General features: G+C 42.5%; 1 protein-coding gene across 2 annotated transcripts in view; it reads right to left on the bottom strand.

The window, feature by feature from the left end:
• Nucleotides 1-8,960: 8,960 nt before the first annotated feature.
• The window catches only part of TNKS (tankyrase), a 216,956-nt gene continuing 207,140 nt past the window's right edge, over nucleotides 8,961-18,776 (bottom strand). For both annotated transcript variants that reach the window (XM_086703351.1, XM_025932924.2), the window contains exon 27: nucleotides 8,961-13,061. In XM_086703351.1, the coding sequence (XP_086559477.1) occupies nucleotides 12,975-13,061 (87 nt within the window). In that variant the 3' untranslated portion in view covers nucleotides 8,961-12,974. The remainder of the gene's footprint in view (nucleotides 13,062-18,776) is intronic.

Below are 18,776 nucleotides of genomic sequence, written 5' to 3'. Positions count from 1 at the left end.
GAGGAGTCAGTCAAACTGCCTAAGCAGGAAGCGATTAGGGCTATAGTAAAATGTATAAGGCATCACTACCACTGGGACACCCCTCCCCGTTGATAAAAGGTCCTGCCTGACTCACACAGAATCTTAGGAAAGTTTACTGACTTCATATTCCATTGGGATCATAGAAGTTACCAGCATGTTTGAAGGCCAGATTGAAGAAATACCTGGATAAAGAATTATATAAATTGGCGGTCCCCCAGTGCTGATCTGCGGATTGTTATCAGATTCCTTTGTGCAGATTTCCCAAGTTGTAAACCAAAAGCAATTAATAAACCTCATTCCCTCTCTATCATTTTTTTTGATATTCTGGAAGCCCTACCCAATGTGATTAGGAAGCCATAAAAATGAGGTATACAGTTTGGAAAGTGGGAAGCCAAATTGTTTGCAGAGGATATGTGTCAGGAAAACACAGGAGAATCAACTAAGATATGATCAGAAGTAAGAAAATTCAGTAAGCACTTGATGGTAAAATTAACATGAAAAAATCAATAGGTGCTGCTATGTGAACATATCCATCAACAGTGAGATGGGAGTCGATCCCATTTACAGTATAACTTACAGATGAAATGCCTACAGGGCACCTGGGTGGCTCAGTGGGTTAAGCATCCAACGTCGGCTCAGGTCATGACCTCATGGTTCATGAGTTCGAGCCCCACGTCGGGCTCTGTACTGACAGCACAGAGCCTGCTTCAGCTCCTCTGCCCCCCCCGCCCCTCCCCCACTGCTTTTCTCTAAATAAATAAATAAATAAACTTCAAAAAAGAAAAAAAGATGAAATGGCTAAAATAAACTTTACCAAACATAGGCAAGACCTATATAATGGACATAGTACAGCCCTACCAAGGGGTTTCTAAGAACACGTGAAAAAAGTAAAAGATATACTATGCTCTCAGATAAACAGACTTAATACTGGAAAAAATATTTCTCTATAAATTATACATTTTTAAAAATGTTTATTTCTGAGACAGAGAGAGAGCATGAGTCTGGGAGGGGCAGAGAGAGAGGGAGACACAGAATCGGAAGCAGGCTCCAGGCTCTGAGCTGTCAGCACAGAGCCCGACGCTGGGCTCGAACTCTCACGGAGGGCGAGATCACGACCTGAGCCGAAGTTGGCCGCTCAACCGACTGAGCCACCCAGGCGACCCTGTAAGTTATACATTTAATGTGATCTCACAACACCTACAGGATTTGTAAGGAACATGGAAAAATGATTCTGATTTCGCCTGGAGAACTAAATGTGCAGAAATGGGCAGGATGGGAGAGAATGGCAAGGTGGGGGGATGAGGATTATATATATCCTTCTCTCCTGTGGGAGATTAAAAGGTAGAGGTTCTTGGGCCCACCTAAGACTTCCTGAGCCAGAGACCCTACAGACTCCCACAGGTGATGTCCGATTTACCACTCAGGAATCCCTGATACAGCTTTGTCTCTTCCACCCTCCCCCTTCCATTCAACCCCCAGACCCTGACTTCAGATTACTGTCACTATTACTATGACAACTTACCCCAAGAGCTTCCTTGTATAAATCAATAACCGCTTTATTTTGCTGACGAATTTGTAGATTAGAAACTTGGGAAAGGCCCCGCTAAGCAGTCCTCCCTCGGCGTGTCTCAGGTGGTCCCAGTCCGTGACAGCTTGCACCGCTGTCATCCGAAGGTGGTTAGGCCGTGCCTCCAAAATGGCGCAAATGGCTGGCAGCGATGCTCTCAGCTAGAGTTCAGTTGTGACGGTCACTTGGACCGCCAACACACGCCCTCTCCTGAGGGCAGTCAGATTTCTCACGAGACGAGTGGTCCAGTCAACACCCCTTTTTACGATCTGGTTTCAGAAGTCACTTCCTCCCTACTTGGTTGACGCAGCGTCAGGCCTCCTCAGACTCAAGTTTTGCTCCTAACCAAGAGACATTTATCATCTAAGATCTCCTCCAAGGACTGAAACAGCTTCCGGCCACCACACACACTGTCTATGGCCCCTTCTGATCCAGAAAACATCACAAGATAAATCCATTCTTTGAAAAACGACATGCTCGAACAGTGCAATCCCAGGAGGGAATGCAGGTAGGAGGGTTTGAAGCAACCACTGATTTCAAGACCCCCACCTCACCATGAGAGTTCACCTTTTTACATCTGCATCCACCCAAGGTGTCTTCCCCGCTGCACGGCGGAGCGTAGAGACCAACCCAGTGCATGATATGGAGAACAAGTGGCTAGAGAGAGTGTGCTGGGTTTTCCTACAGCAGAATACAAAGCTACTGAAATTGTGTCTGGCAGCCAGTTGAGGCAGGCAGACCAGGGTAGCTCAGGGGTCTCTGGACAGACACATTCCCATGAGCCCTTCCGAAAACTCCTTGCCCTGCGTCTCTGGGGGCACATACAGTGCCGTGAGGGTAGGGAGGTTTGGACTGGATTTTCATCCAAGAGGTTACTAGTAACAGCCACCAAATGGATACACATCTGCCACCTCCCAACGATGGGCTCTTACACAAGACCTGAGTCAGACAACCCAGCTTAGACCAGCAACTTCGTACTTCATGAACCTAAAAGAGCCAGGCCCACTGCAACTTACCGTCCTCGTTGCTGGCAGAGAAGGGAAGGGCTTTGTGGCAGGAGAAATAACAAGGAAAATGTGTTCACCTTGAGGCATAGGGACCTCACCCAGTGGAAAAAAAAAAACCTGTAGTCCAATGGCTGTCCTGAGTTCTGAGCAGTTAGATGGGTCTCCTTTTCCTGGGAGAGAGGAGAGAGAGAGGGTAGGCAGGCTGAGGCACAGAAAGGGGCTGGAAACAAAAGGAAAAGGTCCGTTTCTCCAACATGTGCCTTCAGGGGGAGAGGCCCTTATAGAAAAGTCGTCTGTTACCTTGAGATTGGGGATTTCATGACCATCTGCTCCCTAAAGGTTGTCCAGCCTCTGGATCCATGGGTCTAAGTGGCATGGGCTTTATCTCTCAGTAATTAGCAAAGATCCCATCGAGGTCCTGGGAAACTCACTGTCATCAGCGTAGACAGAATAGGGAGCTGGGACGGTCTGGAAACAGGGCTCGGACCTCTCATGAAAGCAGGGAACCCAGGCTTACAGAGCAATAATAGCCAAGGGAGCTGGCTCTGGTGATGTGCCCTAGGGAAGTTCATTGGGAAGAGAATGAACTTGACCTTGAGGCGTGTCTCCCATCAGAGTTCCAAGCTGACTTGAGTCAACAATTTTGGCGGGGGTGGGGTGGGGTGGGGATGGGGTATTGCACAACTCTTAAATTTAGTAAACTTACTAAAAAATCACTGAATTGCACACCTAAAATGGGTAACTTTGTGACGTATAAATTATATCCCAATAAAGCTGTTCAATGATTAATATATGGAAATATGCTCACTGCCAAAAATATCAAAGAACACAAATACAGATGAGGAAAATGGAAAGTTTCTCCTTCTCAATATTTCTGCCCTACATCCCACTGCTTTTACTTTCCATAACCAAAATGAACAATTCGGCACGATCCGTTTGAGACTTTTATTTACGCATTGTGTAAAATGTGTGCGTTTGACAGGATAATACTGTTAAGCCAGGATTTTCCCCCTTGTTGTTCTGTTATTCTTGCCCTGCCCTCAATTTGATCAGCTCACCATTTGCTCTAACTGCCCCTAAGGTCAGGAATGGCACTGGGCCAGAACACAGAAACCAAGTAATCACACTCTTCTCTTGAGTTGCAAAGACACAAAGCAGTAGAATTGAGAAAACGTCTTTGTGCGGTCAGACCCTCCTGCCCTAGGGGATGGTGGGGTTGCACGTGCTGATCCATAGCCTACTTTTTCATTTAATGGTACACTCTGCAGATGTCTCGTGTCCATACCTACCATTCTACTTCACCTTTAAAAAATGTTTATTCATTTTGAGAGAGAGAGAGAGAGAAAGAGAGAGAACAAGCAGGGAAGGAGCAGAAAGAGAGGCAGAAAGAGAATCCCAAGCAGGATCCTCACTGACAGCATGGAGCCCCGTGTGGGGCTCAATCTCATGAACTGTGAGATCGTGGCCTGAGCCCAAGTCAAGTCAGACTCTGAGCCAACTGAACCACCCAGGCGCCCCGTGCCCCCTTCTTTTAATTTTAAGTAATAGTTGGAGGTTTATCTTTCAATCACAGAGAAAACCTGACCATTAAGTCATAGAAATGTGTCCACGGTATAGGTTGAATTCTGTAATTAGGCCAAATGTTGATTCTGGGTATTTGTTTACAACAGTGTAACTGCATTTAATGTATAATCCATTGCTTTGAGGGGCACCTGGGTGGCTCAGTTGGTTGAGCGTCCGACTTCGGCTCGGGTCCTGATCTCATGGTCCGTGAGTTCGAGCCCCGCATCGGGCTCTGGGCTGACGGCTCGGAGCCTGGAGCCCACTTTGGACTTCTGTGTCTCCCTCTCTCTGCCCCTCCCCCGCTCGTGCTCTCTCTCTCTGTCTCAAACATAAATCAACAACAAAAAAATTTAATCCATTGCTTTGAGCAGACACAGCAAGAGACAAGCAAAGAGAGACCCTTCCCCCAGTCCTCTTCATTTCCACCTTCCAGCTGAACACATGCGCTTCCAATATTCTGAGCAAATGGGCAAAAATAACAGAGGCACTGGCAGAATCAGACACCAACACTGTCATCACCATCATGGCTTCTGCCGTCGCTAAGATGACTGCACCTGCTTTAAGTTTCCAAACAGATCAAAGCAATTCACGTAGAGATCAGACTCTAAAATTAGAGGAGCCTTGAGTTACCGAGCTACAGGAGCGTTTATAAATTATTATTCCTTTTTCCTTCCCACGGTAAAGTGGCTTTATTGAAAAATTCAAACGCAGCAAAAAATTAAACAGCAAAAAACCTTCTGACAGCCTTATGTCTGAAGCTACCACCCTTAGATTCCGTGAATGTTTTTTATGTATGTGTGTGGGTGTGCGTGCATGGATATATACATATGTGCAAAATATATGCAAATATACATGTGCTTCGATGTCCTATTTCATGGATGAGTCATGATAGCTCTGTTTTTCTTGTGGCTTGTGGGCGATGTTTCTTCCATGTTCGACAGATGCAGGTGCGTGTGCGTGCGCATGCACACACACACTCACACACACAGTGTTCCAGAGATATGTCAGACATATTGTTAAAGAATACTTTTCGACTGTGGCGCCCGGGTGGCTCAGTCGGTTAAGCACCCACATCTTTTGATCTCTGCTCAGGTCATTCGTGAGATCGTGCTAACAGTGTGGAGCCTGCTTGGGATTCTCTCTCTCTCTCTCTCTCTCTCTCTCTATGCCCCTCCCCTGCTTGCGTGAGTGCTCGCACTCTCTTAAAATAAATAAACATTGAAAAAAAAAGAATACTTTTTGACTTACCTCCCTCCTTCCACCAGATCCTGCAAACAACTATGGTACACAATCATGTGTCCTTCCATAGCTCTCCCTGCTCAGTCATATATAATGTATTGAATTATATGCTATCATGATATATATCATGATATATTCTTAATATTGACTCTTACGAATCCTTTGCGTGCTTTGGACAGGAGTACGTCTTGTCAGATGTGTTTCTTGCAAATATTTTTTCCCAGCCTGTGGCTTGTCTTCTCATTTTCTCCACAGTGTCTTTCAAAGAGGTTTTTAAAAAATTTTAATGAAGTTTAGCTTATCAACTTCTTTCTTCTGTGGATCGTGTCTTTGGTGTTGAATTTTATTTTATTTTTTTTTAATTTTTTTTTCAACGTTTTTTATTTTTATTTTTGGGACAGAGAGAGACAGAGCATGAACGGGGGAGGGGCAGGGAGAGAGGGAGACACAGAATCGGAAACAGGCTCCAGGCTCTGAGCCATCAGCCCAGAGCCCGACACGGGGCTCGAACTCACGGACCGCGAGATCGTGACCTGGCTGAAGTCGGACGCTTAACCGACTGCGCCACCCAGGCGCCCCTTTGGTGTTGAATTTTAAAAAGGCATTGTGAAAGACTCTGCCAAAGAACTATTAGGATGAATTCAGTGACGTCGCAGGATACAAAATTAACATACAGAAATCAGTTGATTTTCTATACACTAATAATGAAGCAGCAGAAAGAAACGTTTAAAAAGCAATCTATCATTTCTGTTTTCTAACATCAGCAAAAACCACAGGGGAAACTGGAGCCCAAGGGCGCTTAGAATCTGATCTTCTCGTGAGATGACGACATAAAACCATGTAGCAGAGTCACCTTGGTGGTTTCATTCCTGCTTAAACACCAGCTTCAGACAAGAGTCAGGTTTGGTGCCTGTCAACAGGTGTTAAAGTCCATATTGGAAAGAATTCTGGGACATCAGTTATTTAAGCTGTTTCACCTCTCTGAGTCTCAGTTTCTTCATCTGTAAAATGGGGATTAAAATTCCTATTCTGTGGGGTTGTTGGATTTTTTTTTTATTTTTAATATTTGTTTATTTTTGAGAGACAGAGACAGTGTGTGAGCAGGGGAGGGGGCAGAGAGAGAGAGAATGACACTCAATCTGAAGAGGCTCCAGGCTCTGAGCTGTCAGCACAGAGCCTGACACGGGGCTCAAACTCACAAACCGTGAGATCATGACCTAAGCCAAAGTCGGATGCTTAACCAACTGAGCCACCCAGGCGCCCCGGTTGTTGGATTGTTAATGACAAGGTATATATAGAGTCCCCGGCTCATCACAAGGGCTCAGTGATAGCTATTGCTATTTGTGGGGTTATTAGCGTGCTTGCAAGTACTTAATTTATGACCTCTTGTGACTCTGCCACCCTCTGGCAAAGAAGCCGTAGATAAAATGCTAGCTTCCAATTTGCTATGTAATGCACCACGAGGCATGGAGAAAGGAGGATGGAAGAAAAGGGAATGATTTCCTTAGTGCTACGTGCCAGGCACCGTGCCGGGTGCTTGACGTTTCCCATTGCACCTGGAAGGTATCACACCGGGAGTGGTGGAGGCAGGGAGTCTCAGCACAGAAGTCGTGCAGGGCCTCCGAGATGCCCTGGGTGCCGGCGTGGGTCTGCCGCCAGAGCCCGGGCCCCTTCATTTCAGAGATATTTCTAAAAGGAACCTGTGCTTCTTTTCCCGTGGCTGCTGGACGTCACCCACTCCCGTGCGAGCTTACAGGTGTGGATGAGGCGTCTGTAGCACGGATCTGAGCAGGAAGAAGAGAGGAACAACAGCTACTTGTATTCTGACAGTTTTAGGTCAGTTGTGTTAAGGGTGGTCAGGCTGAAATGGACAAGCAGGGAAATGACGACACTCCAGAGCTGACTGCTGTCCATACACAGTATATTTTAAAAATGTTTTTATTGAATATTAAACAGTTACAAGTACTGTTAGACATTTAGCCAAAGCACAATTACAGGTTAAATATAATCATAAAGATGTCTTAAATAGAAACCCACCATGCAGGCAGGTGACGTTCCTTGATGCCCTCGTTTGGAAAGTAGAGGGCAAGGAAAAACGGTCTTCTGTTTCACGGGAAAGACGGTAAAGACTAGAAGAATTTACATGCTGTAAGCGATTTCCCATGACCAAATCGATAGGGTTGCCAGATTTAGTAAAACAAAATAAAACAAAGCAAAAAGCCAGGATGCTCAGTTAAGTTTGAATTTCAGATAATGAGAAACATTTTTTTTTTTTTTTTACTGTATATATGTGCCAAATAGTGCATGAAACATATTTAAGCTAAAAAATTATTTACCTCAAATTCAAATGTAACTGGGTGCCTCGTATTTCATCTGGCAATCCTGCAAACGGACAAACGCAAAAAAGCAAAGCGAGGGGACTGGAACCCCCTGCCACTGGTGGGTCACAGAGAGACTAAAAATAAAAACACCAATAACGAACCAAGGCGTCACTACAATGGTTACTCACACAGACCAACATCACAATGGGAACATATGATCACTACTCCAAATGCTCTTGCCAGGAAACACTCTTAGATTTCCTCAAAGCTGGTTTTGTAAATGTTGAGAAACCTTGTTGATAAAAGTACCTTTATAGTTTGTAGCTATCAAAGACAAATACCACTACCACTAAGACCGGTGATGTTGAAACAATGGAAGCAGAAGCAGGTATTGTATGCACATGAAGAGCTTAAATATTTTGTGTAATCACTACAATGGTTACAGGGTCAAGGTCATCCTCTAGGTCTAGGCTATTAGCCTCAAAGAGTTTGGTTCCGCTTGTACTGCTGCGTGTTCTCGCTCCTCATCCTGAACCTTGGGAGGGGCATGGGAGCGTGAGAGACACCCCACTACCAGAGTTTTCCTGTGTTTCTCTGCAAACACTCTCAATCAACAAAGGGCTTTCAGGGCTGCCTGAGGAAATGCACAGACAGATGAAAAAGTAGCAAAACAATCTGAATTGTGGCGCATGAGAAGTCTGGGTGAGTGTGACAATGTAATGCGGGAAAGAAAACACGAACGAAGGAGGAGCCCAAATGCGACACCCCTGCGGCGTGACTGTTATTTCAAAGGAGGCGGGACCTCTGGCGGATGTAGAAAATGGGTCGCACGGCGAGCGGCTTTGGTCTCATGCGGTATAAAAGCTGGAGCTTCCTACTGCCCTTCACTCATAACCATGGCTTATAATTTAAAATGATGAGAAAACAGCTTGGGGAACGCTCAGGCTCCACGTGGTATCACTTCGTGAGATGCTGCTGTGTCCCCCTCCGCCGCCCCCTGCCCCCCCCCCCCCCGCACCCCCAAATGCTAAGTTTTGAAATCCTGCTAGCACTTCTTTAAACCAGAATATCTGGTCGCCGAGGAATTTCAGGCATCGAGAAATCAGGGGGGATTGATTAGATCCAGTCCGTGGCACGTAAGGGAGCATCGGTTGTTAAATACGTACCCTCATCAAATCAGCTTTATGGGTGTGACATACACGGAGACATGCCCGACTGACACCTTTCAAACACTGAGAAATAGAATTCTAACTTCTTTATTAGGCTATAAAAGGTTAAAAAGTTTCTGCCACAGTTAAGGCTTTTTCTTAAGAAGAAACATTTAATTGTCTATTAATTTCAGAATGCACAAGGTATCTGAAGACGCCTCACTTTCCAGGGCGGTTTTTCAAAAAAAGCATTTCCTGTTCAGGTGCGAGATGTGTCCAACCAAAGCTCAAATATTATCTTCACAATTACGTTCTTTTCCTTTTTCCATCACTGACTGACACTGAACAAGTTTGAGTTTAGTCTTTAAATGAATTTCTGACACATGAAACCCTATCTTAAGGTCGGCTTGGAGTGTTCCCCGCATGACCGGAGTCCATAGCTCTGTAGGAGACAACTGCCCAACGAAAAACACAGCAAGAAGGCCGCTTATCCCACATCCTCATACAAGCGGGCTCTGGCCACACTGGAGGCAAGGTGCCCGAGGACACACCCACTTCTTTTCTCAAGGCTCTTTACAGGACTCCAGCGCGCACGCACGTTGAGAAAGTGGGGGCGAGCAGTGGCCAATAACCCCGTGCACTTGGCAGATGGACTGAAATAAAGAACCCAGGCAACTTCGTGCATTCTACTGCTGCCCTTCCAGAGCACACTGAAGCGCTATTTTTTGTATAAAGGCTACAATAGAATACTAATCTATATTACTTTATTTGCCACGTTCAGGCATTTCTGTCTCTACATCAATGCCCTTTGCTATTTTGAGAGCAAAGGGAAATTAATCTAGCCGCTGATGTCAAGCTCCAGGAGCACAAGGATGCTGTCATGAAAACATCCTAATATTACTTATTCTATTTATGTTACTGAAAAGCTAGAAATCCCGAATTCCAAGAAGGAAAGGGTAAGTAAGAATTCTAGTTGTACTGCTATTATTTTGCATAGAAGTAAAACTCTGGTTTCCATGCTGTCATTTGTTAACCGATTGGCAGGATCTTCGGAGCAGAGCACAGGAGGCCGCATACCGGATCTGGTCGTGGTATGCAAATAGAAGCACAGCCTCCTTCTGCAAGACTCAAGATGAAGAAGGGAGGAAGATGAGTGGGGTCACAGGTAACTATTGGAGCTACTCAATTCCAGACTAGCAACCTGAGGAAAAGGGAAGAAGGCCAAGTGCAAGGAGAGAGTGTCCAGAGCACTTAACTTACGAGTTAAGAACCCAGCCGGCAATACCCAGTGAACTGGAAGCATCAGGTCTAGAAGATTTGACTTTAGAACTGCAGTCAGGCTGGTGGAGGTGTGCAGATTCTCTCTTCCATTTGGTTTGGGAAAACAGAAGGGCCATTTCAGGGGAGGCCACACTGAAGTCCTCAACTTGCTAGCGCTCCTACAGAAGTGCGTATACAAAAAAGTGAATGGATTTCGGCCTAAGTTAATGCCATGCTTTTATATTCCAAAGGGGTTTTCACACTGCTATGGATGGAAGTCCCAAACGTAACCAACTGGTGCTAGCTTGTGGGCACTCATGATGACCTTTGGTTTTCAAGTTTTGAAAAGATGTATTTGGCTCCTGTGAAATATCAACGAACCCATTCTCTTGGCAGATGAATAATACATACACATTCTTTCGACAACTACTATGCACTTGGATCATTACAAGACAAGAAGCACTGCAAATGTCTTCCTTACACAAGTACCTTTACTCGGCACACGGAACATCAGATACGGAACATCGGCGGGTTAGATGCTGAACCACAGGTGGACTTCTCAAGTGTAAGGCTGAAGTTTAACACATCCATTAATCTAGTTAGTATGAGGGAAACAACATATAACCACGGTTGAGCAGTGGCTTATCTTTTTAATAAAGCTATAAAGCTTTTGAGATCTATACCATATTAACCCTTTTACTGAACTAAAGATCACAGCTGTGTTTACCATTTTAAACTATTTCTAAGTGGGGAGGCGAGTATTATACACTTTCACAGCTACTGAAAACAATACAGATGCCATCCCTTCAACCCATTGTTACACACGGCAAAAAAGAAAGGAAAGGAGGAAAAAGGCCTTCTTAACAAATATTAAACTCTGAAGCTTCGTATGGAATTCTAGTGCTATTACACAGGTAGCCAAGACACGAACACCCAGCTTGGGTCACTAAAACTTCAATAGAAGCAACAACTGAGGCTAATTCTTGATTTCATTTTGAGGACCCATGCAAAATTCTGCCATAAAACTCAAACTAGTTCCCGATGCCTAGTTCTAGCACTGGACTCAAGCCAAAAAGAAAGCTAAGTGTATACTTTAAGAGCCTATTCTAGAATTTTTGCATGTAACCATTTTATTTTCCTTTAGGAGAGTAAATGAGGTCACAGCTTAATCAGCCCGCGTTAAAAAATAAACCGGTTTTCAGAAATTGAAGTTGAAACGGCAAGTTTGTTGTCACACTGTTTCTCCTTTTCTTTTTTTTCCTAACCACATTTATGTTACTTTTGCTTCAAAGCTGAGAAGATGCACAGCGTGTCAAAGTAAGTGAGTTAACGCAGTCAATTCGATATTCAGTTCGGGTGAAAAGGGCGAGTGTAAAAACTGGAATGGGTAATCTTTTACGAGCGTTGATGTGCACCGGGCAAATATTGATTAAAACATGCAAAACAAAGTAGTAACTTCCTGCAGAAACAGTATAGTATTTCTCCACCTTCATTTATAAAAATAACCGAAAAGAGCTTTGGTTTCAGTTTTTGTTCTCCTTGTCTGTTAAGAAGTTTGAAGAAACGGTTCGGAAACGTAGTGCAGGGACCTCTATAAACTATCTGAAGCACCTCACTCAAAATAAACCCCAATCTGGAGTAAACACAAAAGTCCCTGCACATCTATCTACTAAAGACGATGTGAACTTTAGCTTTTTGAACTGGAGAAACCATGAAGATTTTTGTGACTCTAATAGAGTACAATAATTCCACTCAATTTGGAAATAAGGCAGCTAATTTCGGGGGTGACTCTTCCGGCGGTCCGGATTAGGCGAAGAGAAGTACTTTTTCTTGGAGGAGGCCCTGCGAGCCTTTCCTACGACGGTATCCTGCAACCACGTGCTCCTTCCACGCGTCAGTGGGGTCCCCCACACCGTCCTGTGGTGTTTCCTGAGCTCCGAGACACATCACCCCCCACCCCCCTTCCCCGGCTGCGCTCTTCGGAGGTCTCCGCACCAGGCGCCCTCCCAACACCTCGAAGGCTGGAACGGGAAGAGCAGGGGCCCACAGCAGCTTCCACTTTTCTGAGCTAGCGAGCTCCTAAGTCAGTCTGACCTGTGTGCCTTTCCCTTGTAAGACTGGCCAAGTCATAAAAGGAAACTAAATCCTGATGTTTTTCCTTCCCCACCCGATTTACAATGATACGAAGTACAGATACAAAATAGATCAGAGTGAAAAAAAAGGGGGAAACTAAGTCTTGCTCAGCCAGAAGCTCATGTTGCATTGCTAATGATTTTAGTCAGTGTGACTTTGTGCAAAATATCCTCGAGAAGGCTCTGGCTCATTTTCAAAGTAAACAAAAACACATACCAAAAAAACACAAAACAAAACAAAACAAAACAAAAAAACAAAAAAAAAAAAAAAAAGGAAAAGGAAAAAAAAAAGAATGATGCATGTTTATAAAACATTTAAAATGAGCCTGACATAGGTATTTGTTGCATACACATGCCATATATAACAAAGCAAACGTAGTGTGTAAATTGTGAAATTTGGGAAAGTATGTTTTGTTTTTCCATTTCCAAGCCCAGATCAAAGCAATCTTGTTTTAGAAATGGACAATTGCAATGCAAATGAGCCTGAGATATGTTAAAAGGCCGCCCCTGTAAACATTTCCTCAAAGGGAACAGTAGCAGTTGAGTATTTATCAGTTACTCATACTATATTCATCACTATAGCAATGCTTTATAAAAGACAAACAGCTTATTTCTAGGCTGTCAGGGATTTACGGAATATTGATTTTGTTGGAAACAATCCACTGTAATCCAGTCCCAAGTTTAAATCCGATCTGGCTTTTCCCTGGGGGCCTTCACTAGGTCTTCTGCTCCGCGGCTGTGGCGGTTTGCGAAGGAGCTTCTGGCTTCATGATCTGGTATGTGATGAGATACTCTGGGTAGGCCTGCAAAGGACCAGAAGAAAACAGATCACTCCTTTGGCAGGTAAGATAATAAGTGGATGTCTCAGAGGCTGTTGATCATCATCAATATTCTATACATACCCAAAGCCTGCAAAGACCAGCCAATCAACAGGTGTCTAAACCTGCCCCCCCCCGCCCCAAACATACACGATCTACCTGTATCTTGTACATAAATGTATCTAGACCCTATAATCGAGAGAATGGTTTTAATGTTATTTCTACTTTGAGTACTTTAAAGTGCTGCATTCACCTGTCATGCACATGGCATTAATGGGAAAGCTAAGGCAGGAGATAATCTCTCTCACCTCATCTAACGTGATGCTGTCACACAGCATGTGTTTAAGAAGTTTGTTAAATGAAAAAGTAATTTGGCTGAACCGATTTCAAACTAATTTCAAATTAATTAATGACAAATAGAACCTACTGAACTAGAAGCAGGAAGAATGAGGCTTGTGGAGTCACCAGTAATGTAGAGGCAACAGTTCGGAGATAATGTTTAAAAGGTGACTAATGGGGGCGCCTGGGTGGCGCAGTCGGTTAAGTGTCCGGCTTCAGCCAGGTCACGATCTCGCGGTCCGTGAGTTCGAGCCCCGCGTCAGGCTCTGGGCTGATGGCTCGGAGCCTGGAGCCTGTTTCCGATTCTGTGTCTCCCTCTCTCTCTGCCCCTCCCCCGTTCATGCTCTGTCTCTCTCTGTCCCAAAAATAAATAAAAACGTTGAAAAAAAAATTAAAAAAAAAAAAAAAAGGTGACTAATGAAAGGTAACATAATGGTTCAGATTTAGGCCCTCCACCCCATATAGTCTCTTTTGTCTCTTTTTCTTGCAGTACATAAAATGAAAGGCTCAGGATCTGGAATGGAAAGAGTACTTCTTACGGGAAGTTGTTACAAACCTTCACCAGACAACTGAGTGGGGGGCAAAACCCCCTTGTAGTATGTGTACTACATAGGAGTTCTTCAACCCTAAATATAATGACACAGCTGGATGCAGTATTTCAGAGAGGTCTGGGCCTGCAAACTACTACTCTTTGGTGAGGTAAATGTTTCGGGGCCCAAAAATAATTTGCTGAATGCTGACTTATAAATTACTTGTATACAGATATGGAATAATATAAAAAAAAGATTAAAAAAACTGGACTTTCAAAAAGATACATGACCATCTATGTTCACTGCAGCATTATTTACAGTAGCCAAGACAGAAGCAACTTAAGCAGCCATCGATAGATCAATGGATAAGGAAGGTGGTGGGTGGGTGTGTGTGTGTGTGTGTGTGTGTGTGTGTGTAATGGAATATGACTCAGCCATTGAAAAAAATGAGATCTTGCCATTAGTGACAATATGGATGGCCTCAGAGGGTATTTCCGGAGTGAAGTAAGTCAGGCAGAGAAAGACAAATACCACATGCTTTCACTTATATGGAATCTAAAAAACAAAACAAAACAAACACAAGAAAATGCTAGCAAACCAAATCCAACAATACATTATAAAAGTCATTCACCACAATCAAGTGGGATTTATTCCTGGGTTGCAAGGGTATTAATATTCACAAATCAATCAGTGTGATCCATCACACTAATAAGAGAAAGGGTAGGAACCATATAATCATTTCGATAGATGCAGAAAAAGCATTTGATAGAATACAACATCCATTTATGATAAAATCCCTCAACAAAGTAGGTTTAGAGGGAATATACAGAGCAACATAAAAAAGGCCAGATATGAAAAGCCCACAGCTGATATCATCCCCAATGGGGAAAAACTGAGAGCTTTCCCCATACGATCAGGAACAAGACAAGGACATCTGCTCTTTCCACTTTTATTCAACATAGTACTGGAAGTCCTAGCCACAGCAATCAGACAACACAAAGAAATCAGAGGCATCTAATTGGCAATGAACAAGTAAAACTTCCACTATTTGCAGATGACATTATTATGCTACATTCTATACTAATCTATATTTAGAAAACCCTAAAGACTCCACCCCAAACTGCTAGAATTGATAAATGAATTCAGTAAAGTTGCAGGATACAAAATCAATGTACAGAAATCTGTTGCATTTCTATACTCCAATAATGAAGCAGCAGAAAGAGAAATTAAGAAAACAGTCCCATTTATAATTGCACCAAAAATAATAAGATCCCTAGGAATCCAGCTTGTAACCAAAGAGGTGAAAGACCTGTATTCTGAATCTATGAAATGCTGGTAAAAGAAACTGAAGACGACAAAAAGAAATGGAAAGACATTCCATGCTCATGGATAGGAAGAACAAATATTGTTAAAATGTCTATCCTACCCCAAAGCAATCTACACATTTAATGCAATCCCTATCAAAATATCACCAACATTTTTCACAGAACTAGAACAAACAATCCTAGCATTTGTATGGAACCACAAAAGACCCTGAATAGTCAAAGCAATCTTGAAAAAGCAAAGCAAAGCTGGAGGCATCACAGACTTCAAGCTATATTACAAAGCTGTAGTAACCAAAACACTATGCTACCAGCACAAAACCAGACATACCGATCAGTGGAACAGAACAGAAAACCCAGAAATAAAGCCACAATTATATGGTCAATTAATCTTCAACAAAGCAGGAAAGAATATCAATGGGAAAAAGGTAAGTTTCTTCAGTAAACAGTATTGGGAAAACTAGACAGTAACATGCAAAAAATGAAACCGAACCACTTTCTTATACCATACACAAAAATAAAATTCAAAATGGATTAACAACCTAAATGTGAGACCTGAAATCATAAAAATCTTAGAAGGGGGCACAGGCAATAATTTTTCTGACATTGGCCATAGCAATTTTTTTCTAGATATGTCCCCTGAGGCAAGGGAAACAAAGGCAAAAATGAACCGCTGGGACTAGGAAGTTTCTGCACAGTGAAGAAACAATCAATAAACCAAAAGGCAACCTATGGAATGGGAGAAGATATTTGCAAATGACATAGCTGATAAAGGGTCAGTATTCAAAATACATAAAAAACATGCAACTCAACACCCAAAAACCAAATAATCCAATTTAAAAAATAGGCAAAAGACATGAACAGACATTTGTCCAAAGAAGAGATATCCAGATGGCCAACAGACATGTGAAAAAATGTTCATTATCACTTATCATCAGGGAAATGCAAATAAAAACTATAATGAGATATCACCTTGTACCTGTCGGAATGGCTAGGATCAAGAATATAAGAAACAACAGGTGTTGGCGAGGCTGTGGAGAAAAAGGAACCGTCATGCACTGTTGGTGGGAATGCAAACTGGTGCAGCCACTGTGGAAGACAGTATGGAGGTTCCTCAAAAAATTAAAAAAAAGTACTATGCTATGATCTAGCAATCACACTACTGGGCATTTATCCAAAGAACACAAAATAGTAATTCAAAGGGATATATGCACCCCTATGTTTACAACAGTATTATTTACAATAGCCAAGATAGGGGAACAGCCCAAGTGTCTACTGGCTGATGAATGGATAAACAAGAAGTGGTGTATGCATACACGATGGAATGTTACTCGGCCATAAAAAAGAATGAAAGCTTGCCATTTGCAACGACATGGATGGGACTTGAGAGCATAATGCTAAAATGAAATAAGTCAGTCAGAGAAAGACAGATACCATAGGATTTCACTCCTATGTGGAACTTAAGAAACAAAACGAATGAGCAAAGGGAAAAAAAGAGAGAGGCAAACCAAGAAACAGATCCTTAACTATAGACAACTGATGGTTACAGAGGGGCAGTGGGTGGGGGGATGGGCGAAATAGGTGACGGGGATTAAGGAGAGCATTTGTCGTGATGAGTACTGGGTGTTGTATGGAAATGCTGAGTCACTATACTGTACACCTGAAACTAATATTATGCTGTATGTTAATTGACATTTAGATAAAAACTTAAACAAAAAACCCTGAAACAAACAAACAAACGAATGAACAAACAAACCAACCCAGCCTCACAAATGCAGAGAACAAATTGGTGGTTGCCAGATGGGAAGGAGGTGAGGGGATGGGAGAAACAGGTGACAGGCATTAAGAGGTACAAAATTCTAGTTATTTAAGTAAGTTGTGGGGGTGTAAAGTGCTGCATAGAGAATACAGTGGATAAACCAGAAAAAAACCTGCACCGTTGAATATTTAAAATGCAGAAATAAACATGCGATTGACTGACTGGATTATTTCTAATTTCACATCTGATTTTTAGGAGGCAGAAACTGTTACAGGTCTTTGCCTCCACTTCCCTCACCTATACAGGGGAACGGTAATAATACTAAGATTTTTGTAAGCATTAAATGCAAAGATCTTAGAATAGGTTTGGCCGACTAAGAATTTGGTATGTGTAAATTGTCACTATTAACATTATTATCATGATTTATTAAAGACATAAGGATAAACACTTAAAAAAAGACTCCTCCTGAGGGGGTCTCAGCAAGAATAAAAAGAATAAAAAATGTAAATGTGTTTTTAAAAGTTATAACTGTGTACATGTGTAAGGAAACACTATCACTCATAATATGTTTCCCAAAATTCTAGTCTGCTCCGATTTGATGTAAAAACAGCAATGGTTTCTATCTTCTTAGTACCTCTAGTTGGAATAACACAATTAACAATCTTCATCTCTCCTGACTTTCCAATCTGAAGCTTCAATAACTAAAAAGTTTGTAGTCTTATTTTATTATGATTTGAACACTGCTTAATTCTTGAAATGGTATTTTAGTCAATTAGTTACTAAAACAGGCTAGGTCAGCTAGTCTCCTAATTCTAGAGTTGGAATAAAACTCTAGGAATCAAAAAACTCTAGGAAAGCTCAAATACCGCTGGAGAAATGGACAAACTGCCCAGCCAACTAGATGGTTAAATGGTCAAGAAAAGTATTTATTCACCACCAATATACATGTATTGAGCATCTCTATGTATAAAGTACTCTGGGGTGAGATAAGGTCCTTTGCTGTCAAGAAGCTTCCAGTCTTGCTTGGGAAGGTAAGTCAGACCCAGAAAAAGAAGGATTAAAAAACAACCCACACTGGCACGTGCCCAGTGTCAAAAATGAGTGTGAAGCACACTCCTACTTCTTTTTGTCCCAGTGAAATTTAGTATCTACCATACCTTGTGTGACACATTCGTTTTGCTTGCAGAAAAGCTGCTGAAGCAAAGGAGTTGGTAATGCTAGTGTTTACATTTTGGTGGTGCACTATTTAAGGAGATCCCTCTCACATGTAAATTTTAGTCAGGCAGATTCTAAGACTCCAGTGGTATGAATGATTAAGGGCCCTGGTTCCTAGTGGTTAGGCTACCGCACTGTTTGTGTGTACAGGCTGATTACAGACATTCAAGTCCAGAGGGATTTAAGACAAGGGAATTATTTAAGCGCAGGAGCAGAAGGGCGCAGGATCAACCACCGGGTGTTACTTCCTGTCAAGTCACTTTATATCCATGCTGGTTATAAAAGCGTGGAATGTCTTTTTTTTTTTTTTTTTTTTTTTTAAGTTCCTGTAAGAAAAAATTCAACAACCACTTTGGTAACTGACTTTCAGGAACTGACTTCCAGGCAGTCCTAACTGACTTTCAGGAACCATTCCTTAACCCAGATCCCTACTGTTATCTAAACTCAAATGCTTTCAGTTTATTCTTCATAGGGATGAAGGAGAATCATGGTCTCTTGAATAACTTTATATATTTGAAAATCATGCTATAAATTA

This window comes from Puma concolor, chromosome B1 (assembly GCF_028749965.1).
Source record: "Puma concolor isolate L17-30 chromosome B1, mPumCon1.1.hap2, whole genome shotgun sequence".
NCBI classification, from domain to species: domain Eukaryota; kingdom Metazoa; phylum Chordata; class Mammalia; order Carnivora; family Felidae; genus Puma; species Puma concolor.
The sequence above is the reverse complement of the archived record's forward strand: the minus strand, read 5'-3'. Positions and strand labels throughout refer to the sequence as shown.